This window comes from Nerophis lumbriciformis, linkage group LG03, assembly GCF_033978685.3.
Source record: "Nerophis lumbriciformis linkage group LG03, RoL_Nlum_v2.1, whole genome shotgun sequence".
Lineage (NCBI taxonomy): Eukaryota > Metazoa > Chordata > Actinopteri > Syngnathiformes > Syngnathidae > Nerophis > Nerophis lumbriciformis.
In genome coordinates this window covers 16,960,204-16,974,103 of record NC_084550.2, presented here as the reverse complement: position 1 = coordinate 16,974,103, position 13,900 = coordinate 16,960,204, and the positions used below count along the sequence as shown (strand labels likewise).

The 13,900-nt window shown below is 40.1% G+C and overlaps 1 protein-coding gene across 1 annotated transcript in view; it reads left to right on the top strand.

Annotated features, from left to right (window-relative positions):
• The window catches only part of vdac1 (voltage-dependent anion channel 1), a 31,174-nt gene extending 17,274 nt beyond the window's left edge, over window positions 1-13,900 (top strand). Inside the window, exons 5-10 of the mRNA XM_061934298.1 lie at window positions 3,780-3,932; window positions 4,007-4,059; window positions 4,119-4,346; window positions 7,654-7,804; window positions 10,125-10,182; window positions 13,091-13,900. Of these exons, the coding sequence (XP_061790282.1) occupies window positions 3,780-3,932; window positions 4,007-4,059; window positions 4,119-4,346; window positions 7,654-7,804; window positions 10,125-10,182; window positions 13,091-13,182 (735 nt within the window). The 3' untranslated portion in view covers window positions 13,183-13,900. The remainder of the gene's footprint in view (window positions 1-3,779; window positions 3,933-4,006; window positions 4,060-4,118; window positions 4,347-7,653; window positions 7,805-10,124; window positions 10,183-13,090) is intronic.

Below are 13,900 nucleotides of genomic sequence, written 5' to 3'. Positions count from 1 at the left end.
GTCAGATGGGACTGAACAACATCAAAAGCAGACTGCTGCGCTACAGCGAGGGATGAACATTATATGATTTTTCAATATATGGTAAAAATTAAAAACGCAGCATCCGACATGTTATCACCGAGATTATTTACATTGATGGAAAACAACAATGGGCCTAACATGGAACCCTGAAGTACACCCTTTAATATAGGGAGGAAAGACGAAGAGGAAACAGGTAATTGGAAAACCACTTTACAGCATGCAGAGATACGCCAATCATGTGCAGTCTGTCTGCCAAAATGATATGGTCGAACGTATAAAATGCTTTTGACAGGTCGATAAATAGAGCTGAACAATATTTCTTGCAATTTAATGCCTCATTAATGTCATTCATAACTTTAATAGCAGTGATTACGGTGTTACTGTATGTCTCTTTCTGAAACCTGATGAATGTTGAGAATAAGTTTAACAATTCTTAGTTGTTCACTAACAAACTTTTCAAGAACTTTAGCTAGAATGCATAACTTGGAGATGGGTCTATAGTTATTAACAGCTGTGAGATCTCCTCCTTCCAACAAAGGTAGAACAAAGGCAGATTTACATATGTTAGGAATCTCATTACTGGACAAGATTTATGAGCTGCCTAAAAACCGTCCAGTCAGTGTGGGATTTGGTATTTCTAGCCTTGGCCCAGGCAGCATCCCTTTTTTTTCCAGTAGGTTGGACAGTTAAGGAGAAAACCAAGGATTATTTCTTCTGAGTTGTCTATTATGGTGTAAGTACGTAGCGGGACATGCCAGCATAGCAACAGTGAATTCCACAAAGACGACGAGGACATCAACAATTGATGACACATTCTTTACATTCTGTATCTGACCGTTCTCTGTCCACCAATCAACACACAAACCGTTTATAGCTCCACCCCCTTTAGGCACCCTACCACTGTTCAATATGCCAACAGCAGGCTGGCAAAATGTGCAATACACTGGTACCTCCATTCATGACTGTCATTGGTTCTTGAACAGGGTTCATAAATAGCAAATTTCTCCATAAGAAACAATGTAAACATTTTACACGATATCAAACAAGGAAGAGATGGATCAACGTTCTGCAAGATACAAGATGTATTTGTCATTCCACCCAAAAAGTACAACAAAACTTGCAGTTGACCCATCCAAGAAACACAAATATGACAAGTAGAGATGTCCGATGATATCGGAGTGCAGATATTATCGGCCGATAAATGCTTTAAAATGTAATATCGGAAATGATCAATATCGGTTTCAAAAAGTAAAATTTATGACTTTTTAAAACACCGCTGTACGGAGTGGTACAAGGACGTAGGAAGAAGTACAGAGCGCCAATAAACCTTAAAGGCACTGCCTTTGCGTGCGGGCCCAATCACATAATATCTACGGCTTTTCACACACACAAGTGAATGCAAGCCATACGTGGTCAACACCCATACAGGTCACACTGAGGGTGGCCGTATAAACAACTTTAACACTGTTACAAATATGCGCCACACTGTGAACCCACACCAAACAAGAATGACAAACACATTTCGGGAGAACATCCGCACCGTAACACAACATAAACACAACAGAACAAATACCCAGAAACCCTTGCAGCACTAACTCTTCCGGGACGCTACAATATACACCCCCCGCTAACACCCCCATCTCAACCCCGCCCACCTCAACCTCGAATCCGCCAAGGAAAGCATGTCCCAAATTCCAAGCTGCTGTTTTGAGGCATGTTAAAAAAAGTAATGCACTTTGTGACTTCAATAATAAATATGGCAGTGCCATGTTGGCATTTGTTTCCATAACTTGAGTTGATTTATTTTGGAAAACCTTGTTACATTGTTTAATGCATCCAGCGGGGCATCACAACAAAATTAGGCATAATAATGTGTTAATTCCACAACTGTATTTATCGGTATCGGTTGATATCGGAATCGGTAATTAAGAGTTGGACAATATAGGAATATCGGATATCGGCAAAAAAGCCATTGTCGGACATCTCTAATGACAAGAGTTGACTGGACAAGAAAAAAAAATAAAACAAGAGGAGGCAAGATTTAGAAAAAAAGCCGATCACACACTATGCTCCTGTAGGTGTACTTACACTTTGAAATCACAAAACTCCTTTTGTGATTTCTAGGTCACTACCATGATTAAGAATGTAAAATAAAATCCACCTTGTTGGTTAATCTTCTTGGTGTTCAGCCAAAAGAGTAGGAGGGGGTCGCAGTGTCAACAACGCTGTGGATACTTCCTTGAATTAGGGCTGGGCGATATGGCCTTTTATTAATATCTCGATATTTTTAGGCCATGTCACGATACACGATATATATCTTGATAATTTTGCCTTAGCCTTGAATGAACACTTGATGCATATAATCACAGCAGTATGATGATTCTATGTGTCTACATTAAAACATTCTTCTTCATACTGCATTAATATATGCTCATTTTAAACTTTCATGCAGAGAAATCACAATTAAGTCAATTGACCAAAACTGTATTTATTTAACAGTTATTAAGCAGTGGCACAAACATTCATGTAAATTCCAAAACAGAAAGTGCAAGATTGTCAGAGACATTTTAAAACAAGCTATTAGTGCACTTTTGTGCATGATGTCACTAAGATGACATATCAAAACAACACTAAATTAAAGTGTACTTTTTGTACAGAACGCCACTACAATAGTTTAAAACATATAAAGTGCACTTTTGTGCATGATGTCACACAAGATATTTCAATAACTGTCAAATAAAAATGAGCTGCATAATAGGAAATCAAATAGTGTATGTCCTTCGCTATGTGGTAGGTTACTGCGGATGTTATCTCCTTCGGTTGTTGACTATTTTTTTCATACGGTGTTGATGTGGAAATGGTTGCTTGGGCATTTTGTTGGTGTGGCACCGGCTGAAATGTTGACAAGCGGAGTTTCAAGCACTCTTCATTCTCTAGCGGATGACTTTTCAAATGGTGCTACATTAGGAGTGGTGCTACTTTTTGTAGCAACGCTTTTGCCGCATACTTGTAAAACATCTTCCCACTTGAAGCCAAACCACCGCCAGACGATGGACCCCGTGCTGTTTTTCTTGGGAATTAATTCTTCCTTCATTTGTTACCAGATTCGCACCTTCTCTCTCTCGTATTACCACTCACACCACTCCGTTAGCACCACTGCTAACGTTACCCATGCCGCTACCTCTTTGCTCGGCGACGGCGTATGACGTTGCACGCGCATTAGTATGTGACGTATGTAAGAAGGTGCGCTTGTTTTATCTCACTGTGAGAAGGAGAGACTAGAAAGAGTGAGAAACGCCTGTAGTGTAATGCCCGCAACTAAAAGCAACTGTGTTAGGACGTATACTCGAATATCACGATATAGTCATTTTCTATATCGCACAGAGACAAACCCGCGATATATCGAGTATATTCGATATATCGCCCAGCCCTACCTTGAATGCTTTAAAGCACACATCGCTTGTCCATTGCTTTCTTTGGACTCATTTTGAACTAGCAAAACTAGAAAAATGCTGGCTAAAAATAGTTAAAAAGCACACCAAGTAGCAATTGTTACGTTAATACAATGAGACAAGGTTCGTACAACAAAATAGAATACCTGGGACTGTTGAATACAAAAGTTTGTACGATGAAGGGTTTGTACATCGAGGTTTCACTGACCAGGAATAAAAGTATTTCTGTACTTGACATCTTTTGACCACATCCTGAATATTTATTGCTTGGTGCAAAGGCAGCTAAATATTTACTATTTCTGTTAGGAGTTCACCAGCACAGGCTCCGCCAACACGGAGACCAGCAAGGTGGCCGGGTCCTTGGAGACCAAGTACAAGTGGGCGGAGCATGGGCTGACCTTCACGGAGAAGTGGAATACTGACAACACCCTTGGCACCGAGATCACCATCGAAGACCAGGTTGGTGATTGCGAGCGGACATTTTCCCCTTCTTTCCACCTCAACTTACACCGCTTTCTAAACCTTCTCCGCAGCTGGCGAAGGGTCTGAAGCTGACCTTTGACTCGTCCTTCTCGCCAAACACCGGGTAAGTAAGGCACCGCCCACTCGGAGCAGCCTCGGAGTTCTGAAACCCGCTCCCTGCAGCAAAAAGGGCGGCAAGCTGAAGACGGGCTACAAGTGCGACCACATCAACCTGGGCTGCGACGTCAACTACGACATCAACGGCACGGCCGTGCACGGCGCCGGCGTGGTGGGCTACGAGGGCTGGCTCGCCGGCTACCAGATGACCTTTGAGGCCGGCAGGAACAGGATCACGCAGAGCAACTTTGCAGTCGGGTACAAGACGGACGAGTTCCAGCTGCATACAAACGTGTAAGTTTAAAAGCTTCTTGCATTGATAGCATAGCCCAGTCATTCGCAAACAGTGGCTCCATCTAGTGGTACGCGAAAGAATAACTTAAATATTCAAACACAGTGTTACTGTTCAAACTGTGTGTAATGTTACAGTGGCCAAAATATTAAATATATTTATTAAAACTTCTGCTTTGTTTTAATAAATACTAGAGATGTCCGATAATGGCTTTTTTACCGATATCCAATATTCCGATATTGTCCAACTCTTAATTACGGATACCGATATCAACCGATACAGATGTATACAGTCGTGGAATTAACACATTATTATGCCTAATTTTGTTGTGATGCCCTGCTGGATGCATTAAACAATGTTACAAGGTTTTCCAAAATAAATCAACTCAAGTTATGGAAAAATATGCCAACATGGCACTGCCATATTTATTATTGAAGTCACAAAGTGCATTATTTTTTTTTTAACATGCCTCAAAACAGTAGCTTGGAATTTGGGACATGCTCTCCCTGGCGGGGTTTGGGAGGCGAAGTTGAGGTGTGTGTGTAGGGGGGGAGGGCGGTTAGTGCTGCAAGGGGTTCTGGGTATTTGTTCTGTTGTGTTTATGTTGTGTTACAGTGCGGACGTTCACCCGAAATGTGTTTGTCATTCTTGTTTGGTGTGGGTTCACAGTGTGGCGCATATTTGTAATATGGTGACAGCAACTATCTTGCCTGTAATTGATTAAGGAGATGTGCTTTATTTTAGTGCTTCATCTAAATGCCTCCAGTCCTTGGACACTGTTTTTCACTCAGTACTAAGATTTGTTACTGGCTGTCGTAGTCTCACCCACCATTGTCAACTGTATATGAAGTCAGACTTATCTTCATTGAGTGCACGCAGATACACACATTGGCTGACTATCATTTATAAGGCTCTTTTAGGTTTAATACCTCCATACTTGTGTACTCTGTTACAAAGAAAAAGCAGCTCTTACGCATTACGTTCTAACAATTTGTATGTTTTAACTGTTCCTCATGTACGGACGGAATTTGGCAAAAGAGCTTTTGGCATTGCTGCTCCTATAACATGGAATGCATTGCAGACGAAACTGAAACTTACAGAACTACTTCCATTTGGAGCCTTCCGTTCTGTCCTGAGGGACAGACAGCGAGAGACGTTTGCACAGTGCCTGTGTTTTTAAAAGGTGTAAATCTTTATTGTTTTACAGTTCTCTTACGTATTTTAAAATGTATGTCTTTACGTATTATTTTTTTGAAACTGCTCTGTGACATGTGCTGTTGACCTCTTGGCCAGGTCACCCTTGTGAAAGAGATCTTGATCTCAATGGGTTTCCTCATCTGGTTAAATAAAGGTTCTAACAGTGTTAAAGTTGTTTATACGGCCACCCTCAGTGTGACCTGTATGGCTGTTGACCAAGTATGCCTTGCATTAACTTGTGAATGTGAAAAGACTTAGATATTATGTGACTGGGCTGGCACGCAAAGGAAGTGCCTTTAAGGTTTATTGGCGCTCTGTACCTCTCCCTACGTCCGTGTTAGGGATGTCCCGATCCAGGTTTTTGCACGTCCGATCCGATACCGATATTGTTTTTGCACTTCCGATCCGATACCGATACTGGCCTATCCGAGCATGTATTAAAGTTTGAAGTTATTTAGCCTACTTAGTTGTCAGAATCATGTTGAAAAGGGTTTTAGTACTCTTGATAACAACTAGCCAGCTGAATTAGGTGAGTTTGAATAATACACAATGGTTGGTAACAAGAAACTGACCTGTTTATTCAAGAATAAACACAAAATAGACAAAATTATACATGACAAACAGAAATGGCATCATTGAACTAGGGCTGGGCGATATGGCCTTTTTTTAATATTGTGATATTTTAAGGCCATGTCACGATACACCATATATATGTGGATATTTTGCCTTAGCCTTGAATGAACACTTGATGCATATAATCACAGCAGTATGATGATTCTATGTGTCTACATTAAAACATTCTTCTTCATACTGCATTAATATATGCTACTTTTAAACTTTCATGCAGAGAAGGAAATCACAACTAAAAAAATCACTATTTTTTTCATACGGTGTTGATCTGGAAATGTTTGCCTCGGCATTTTGATGGTGTGGACGTGTGGCACCGAATGGAGATAAGCGTCTCGACAGACGTCACAATATTTGAACAATGATGACGAAAACTGTTTTCTCTGTCGTGTCCGTGTGTCGAAAATTGTTATGCGCTTATTTTTTTATTTGATTTTGTGCGTGGCATAGATTTGCCGTGCGCAATTGCACAGGCGCGCACCTTAGAGGGAGCGTTGCTCGCACGGCTGCGCTAGCATCACAGCTAACGTTAGCCTTGCTGTTACCTGCTTGGGGAGGGCGTATACGTACGTGACGTATGACGTGACAGTATGTGACGTATGACGTGACAGTATGTGACGTGTGTAAGAAGGTGCGCTTGCTGTCTGTGAGAGGGAGACACAGTAAAGAGTGAGAAGAGCCTGTCGTGTAATGCCAGCAGCTAAAAGCAACTGCGTGAGAATCCACAGACCTGTGGATGTGTTGAAGGTGTGCTGGAAAATGCGGAACGGAAATTAGGGAGCAGCAGAAAAGTGGAATGTATTATTTAAATCGGTGTGTTGGAAAACACGGACCGGAGTTTTTTTTAAAACTGGATCTGGATCGGCATTTTCCCATGCCTTGCCGATACGCATTTTTTGGCAAATATCGGCGGCCGATCCGATCCAAATATCGGATCGGGACATCCCTAGTCCGTGTACACAGCGGCGTTTTAAAAAGTCATAAATTTTACTTTTTGAAACCGATATCGATAATTATGAAACAGATACCGATAATTTCCGATATTACATTTTAAAGCATTTATCGGCCAATAATATCGGCAGTCCGATATTTTCGGACATCCCTAATAAATCCTTAGGCTTACTACGCTATTGTATTTTTATGTTGGTCACTATGTTGGTACTTGGAGAGCCAAGTGTTTTCTGAAGTGGTACTTGGTGAAACCACTGGCAAAGCCAAAACGCAGCGCTAGACGCTCTTAAGTCTGCTCTGTCGGGCGTCCTGGTGCCTCAGTTATTTTTACAACCACCTGATGGGATTTGCCACATTGTAGTTGAGACTTAAGAAGTGAAAAGGATGGAGCCACGTAATGCCACACACGCTGCGTGAAGGGGGCAACGGCAGGGCATGTAACCCCCCGCCACGCCCCACCCGCTGTGCTCTTAGCTAAGCCCGTCTGTGTCTTGTGGCCAATATCACGTTCCGCTTCGTTCCCTGCCCTTGCAGAAATGATGGCACCGAGTTTGGCGGCTCCATCTACCAAAAGGTGAACGAGCAGCTGGAGACGGCCGTCAACTTGGCGTGGACCGCCGGCAACAGCAACACCCGCTTTGGCATCGCCGCCAAGTACCAGATTGACCCCGACGCCTCTTTCTCGGTGTGTAAACTTTACTGCTTGTTGCCGCTTTTAGTCTGAATTATTAGATATTAAAATACAACGATAAATGAAAATGAACTTAAGTTTCTTGTGCATGTTTGTTTTCTTTGTCTCTTTACGTTCAAACAAAGGGTAAAAGAGTTCACTCGTCATCGGTGTCAGCATTTTGGCACGTTTGTTCTACAGAGGAATGATAATCAATAAAAAAAAAGCTCTATTGAGACAAGATGAGCTGTACTGGGCTGTAGGTGGGTTAGGGCAGGCCTGGGCAATTATTTTGACACGGGTGGGGCCACATTTAGGGAAAAAAATGTGTCTGGGGGCCTATCTATCCATGTGTATATATATGTATATATATATATATATATATATATATATATATATATATGTGTGTATATATATATATATATATATATATATATATATATATATATATATATATATATATATACATATATATATATATATATATGTATATATATATATACATATATATATATATATATATATATATATATATATATATATATATATATATATATATATATATATATATATATATATATATATATATATATATATATACACATACATAGTCGAGGTTTCTGTGGTTTATCCATTATACAGTGCTCAATACCGGGGTGTAGCGGAATACACAATAGGTCAGGAAAAAACACAAAGGCTATCTCATCCCTACAAGTCTGTTTCTCAGGTTTCCCTGTAGGCTTGTAGGGATGATATACCCTCTGTGTTTTTTTTCTGACCTAACATATATACTGTATTGTTCGGAGTATAAGTCGCTTCGGCCGAAAATGCGTAATAAAGAAGGAAAAAAACATATATAAGTCGCACTGGAGTATAAGTCGCATTTTTGGGGGAAATTTATTTGATAAAACTCAACACCAAGAATAGACATTTGAAAGGCAATTTAAAATAAATAAAGAATAGTGAACAACAGGCTGAATAAGTGTACGTTATGTGAGGCATAAATAACCAACTGAGAACGTGCCTGGTATGTTAACGTAACATATTATGTTAAGAGTCATTCAAATAACTATAACATATAGAACATGCTATACGTTTAGCAAACTATCTGTCACTCCTAATCGCTAAATCCCATGAAATCTTATACGTCTAGTCTCTTACGTGAATGAGCTAAATAATATTATTTGGTATTTTACGGTAATGAGTTAGTAATTTCACACATAAGTCGCTCCTGAGTATAAGTCGCACCCCCGGCCAAACTATGGAAAAAACTGCGACATATAGTCCGAAAAATACGGTATATATATATATATATATATATATATATATATATATATATATATGCACACACACACACACACACACACACACATATATAAGCTGTGACAATCTGCTGTACAATATGTGTGTGTTTGGGTCCTATTTGTAGGAACAGTCATACAAAAACTCACAATAATGTCTGATTGAATGCTAAAAACGTTATGACAGACCGTCGTCAAAAACGTAATGGAATTTTACATTTTCTGCTGAATGAGACACCCAGAAGGTACATGAAAATAATGTGGGATTTACGATCAACCATGAACGATAAAGCACGGAATATTGACAGCGTATGAACGTCGCTACTCTTTTCCTTCTCACACCTCTTCTTGATCGAAATTATTTACAATAAAGCGAAACACAACAAAAATGCAACAAACACGGCGAAATATGAATGCGAAGGGTAAAAAACCCCCACCTATAATCTGATATAATATCACTTTTCTTGTAGAACTTTGTTGTAAAAATCTCAGATTCCAACATCAAGACTTCCGGTAATTTGAAAACATCACTACACATCATAATGGCAGCTACAGTTTCAATCTTAAAGATCTAAAAAAATTTGGGGGAATGTCCGGCGGGCCAGATTGAAAAGCTTAACGGGCCACATGCGGCCCTCAGGCCTTCATTTTCCCAGGTCTGGGTTAGGGTATACTACTTAAAAGAAAACTGGTTTTGTTTAATAAAGTTCTATCCAAACATTTAATAAAGTGGTTGGACAGGACAGATTTTAAAAATATATACATATATGTATCTATATATATTTTTTAGATCGTTTTTTTTCTTTTCATTATTACAAATAATCCCCGATTCATTTGAAAATCGATTTTTTTGACACCCCTAGCTGACGATGCAAATTAGTATAAAATCTCAAAAAATAATAATAAAGCTTATTTTTTACAACATGCTGAGGGTCAATAAAAATGTGCTCATCTTGTAAGACATATTCCTTTTTGTTGTTTGTGTGTACTCAGTGTGATGATCATTTTAATAAGGAAAATGTTGTCTTTCACAGGCCAAGGTGAACAACTCCAGCCTTATAGGTCTGGGATACACTCAGACTCTTAAGCCAGGTGAGTGGTCGACTACTTCATTTACTTAGTACACAGCAGTACCGCCACACTTTGTTTTCGTCATATTGCTTTTATAAAAAATGTGTTCTTTGGTGGCGATATTTAGATTAGAGATCAACCGATAGTTTTTTTTCAGGGCCGATATTGATTAGTAGTAGTCAAGAAGGCCAACAACAGATATTTTGAGCCAATATTCATTTGCAGTAGAAGTTATTTAAACATGAATAGCATACAACAGTAAACAGCTAGACAAGGCTTTAAGTTGTTTTTTTAACATTATTTATTAGGAAACATGGGAGCAATACTGACATATTTTATCCGGCGCTAATGTTGTGGTTAATTTAGCAGCAGAAACCAAGCGCTGTAGTGCGAAAAAAGGTAGCTTTTTTCATGCGAGGCAAAAGGGCTGGTACTTGAGCCGTGTTTTTAAAAAATACTGAATACTGGTGTATGTGTATTAGGGTTGTCTCCATACCAATATTTTGGTACCGGTACCAAAATGTTTTTCCATACTTGTGCGATACTTTTCTAAATAAAGGGGACCACAAAAAATGGCATTATTGGCTTTTTTTTTTTTTTTTTTTTAAATCTTACGGTATATCAAACACATGTTTCTTATTGCAATTTTGTTGTAAATAAAATAGTCCACATACTGGACAACTTGTCTTTTATTAGTAAGTAAGCAAACAAAGGCTCCTGATTTAGCTGCTGACATATGCAGTAACATATTGTGTCATTTATCATTTTATTATTTTGTCAACATTATTAAGGACAAGTGGTAGAAAATTAATTATTAATCTACTTGTTCATTTACTGTTAATATCTGCTTACTTTGTCTTTTAACATGTTCTATCTACACCTCTGTTAAAATGTAATAATCACTTATTATTCTGTTGTTCGGATACTTTACATCAGTTTTGGATGATACCACACATTTGGGTATCAATCCGATACCAAGTAGTTACAGGATCATACATTGGTCATATTCAAAGTCCTCATGTGTCCAGGGACGTATTTCCCGGGTTTATAAATATAACATAAATTAAGAAAAAATGAAAAAAGTTTTTGTGATGCTAAAAATATTGATGTAATCATAGTAAACTAGATACGGTCCTGTACTTGGTATCATTACAGTGGATGTCAGGTGTAGATCCACCAATGGCGTTTGTTTACATTTTGACGCCGGTGAGTTACGGTGTGTAGTGAAGCATGTTTAGCTATTCCTCGTCCTACTTGTAGGAAACTTACTTTGTTCGTCGCCATGGAGACAAGGATTAGTGATTTAGAAGTAGCTACAACGCTGCAGACTGCAGATGGACTTTAGCCGCTAGCTAGCTAGCCATGTCTTAAAGCACCTCTTCCTGAGGGCGTTTCAGTGTTATAACTTCACCTTTATCGTTAGTTTTTAAGCCAAAATGCGTCCGTTCTCCCTTTTCTGTCTACACACTGTGTCTGCTTTTAAGTACTCTGTGATTATGCATTGCCGAACATGCTCGTCTTTTTAGAGGCGGTATAGTACCGAATATCATTCATTAGTATCGTGGTTTATACTAGTACCGGTATACTGTACAACCCTAATGTGTATACAGTATACAGACCTACTCAGTGGCTTAGTGGTTAGAGTGTCCGCCCTGAGATCGGTAGGTTGTGAGTTTGAACCCCGGCCGAGTCATACTAAAGACTATAAAAATGGGACCCATTACCTCCCTGCTTGGCACTCAGCAATAAGGGTTGGAATTGGGGGTTGAATCACCAAAAATGATTCCTGGGCGCGGCCACCGCTGCTGCCCACTGCTCCCCTCACCTCCCAGGGGGTGATCAAGGGTGATTGGTCAAATGTAGATAATTTCGCCACACCTCGTGTGTGTGTGACAATCATTGGTACTTTAACTTTAACTTTATATTGTACATGCTGATGTACAATATATACACATCAAAATGTCAAATATCCGTTGATCTCTAATTAGGGACCGCAATGTCCCTTTGGGACAGAGGACCCTATTGTATTTGTAAGGTTTTATTATTATTTTTCCACCGCCTCTTTGAGCTGTAATTTGACCCCCTTAACATGCTTCAAAACTCACCATATTTGACACACACATCAAATCCCAAAACTCAAAATTGCGCTCCAGCGCCTCCTAGGAAGAAAACAGACAAAACTGCCTACAACTTCCAGTAGAAATGTCGTAGTGACATGAAACAAAAACCTCTATGTAGGTCTCACTTAGACCTACATTTCATACACTAACACCCTTAAACAAAAATCAACAAGAAGTTGCTAATTCTCCCTTCAAAACAAAAGTTTTGTAAAAACAGTCACATTTGCCTCTTTGAGCTACAATTTGACCCCCTTAACATGCTTCAAAACTCACCAAACTGGACACACACATCAGGACTGGCAAAAATTGCGATCTAATGAAAAAACCCAACCCCAAAACTCAAAATTGCGCTCTAGCGCCCCCTAGGAATAAAACACAGACAAAACTGCTCCTAGGAAGAAAACACAGACAAAACTGCCTGTAACTTCCAGTAGGAATGTCGTAGAGACATGAAACAAAAACCATTATGTAGGTCTCACTTAGACCTACATTTCATAAATTGACAACCCACAGCAAAAATCAACAAGAAATTTGCAATTCCCCCTTCAAAACAAAAGTTTTGTAAAAACCGGTCACCTTTTTTAAAAAATTATCTTCTCTGAGCACGTTTGTTGTGTCGGCTTCAAACTAGCACAGGAGAGAGATTGAACCCTTCTGATTAAAAGTTGACGAAAGAGTTTTAATTACTGCTCCGGTTTGGATTTTATGTGCCGTCAAAGTCGGTCCCGTCCATCGCTGCTTGCAGCTTTAATTTAGACATTGTGTTTTTGGATGAAAGCCAACTTATTTGCACGTCTTGTTTCTCGCAGGCATCAAGCTGACGCTCTCCGCCCTTCTTGACGGCAAGAACATCAACGCCGGCGGCCACAAGCTGGGTCTCGGCCTGGAGTTCCAGGCGTAGAAGCTCTCGCCACTGACGCCCCCTCCAGCCCTCCCGACGTCCCCCCCCCCACTTCAATTGAATTATAACGGGAAAAATTATTTAGCCCTCACGTTCCTCCTGTAGCCCCCGCCCTCCCACCCTTAGATGTGCCACAGCTGGAAGACAAACGGGCGCCTGAGTCGGGACCACCTCCCACATTTAAAGGACCACGTTTAAGGGAACGTTATATTTTGAAAACTAGAACCCAGCTAAGAACAAAAGTCAAAAGGGGAGTTTGAAGCGTGTCGCTGGCAAAAAGGGAACAACGTTCACCCCAGTCATTTATTCATGTGAGCGTTTCACTTGTCCGAGAAAGTACGCAGAAAGAATTGAGGGATGAAAACGACACGCAAAAGAGCTTAAGAACCGAGTAAGCGTTCCTGTCTCTTTTTTTTTTGCTGGTGTTGCTCCTGAGAGAAGATGGAAGCAGCTGGCAGTAGCACACATCACACTACACCCCCCCCATGTGTACATTCTGTCTCTCGTGTCTGTTACTTCTAGCAAAACTATTTTATTGACTGTCCGTGTAGCTGAGTCCACCGGGGAAGTCTTACTAGCAGGACGGCAAAGACCGGGTCGGATCACACGGACACATGAGTTACGCCGAACAGGAAACTTGAGCTTTTTTGTCTTCCACTTGCAATCATGCTTAGTGTTTATGACGCTCATTTCTTCAATAAAGAACATCTTGAACCGA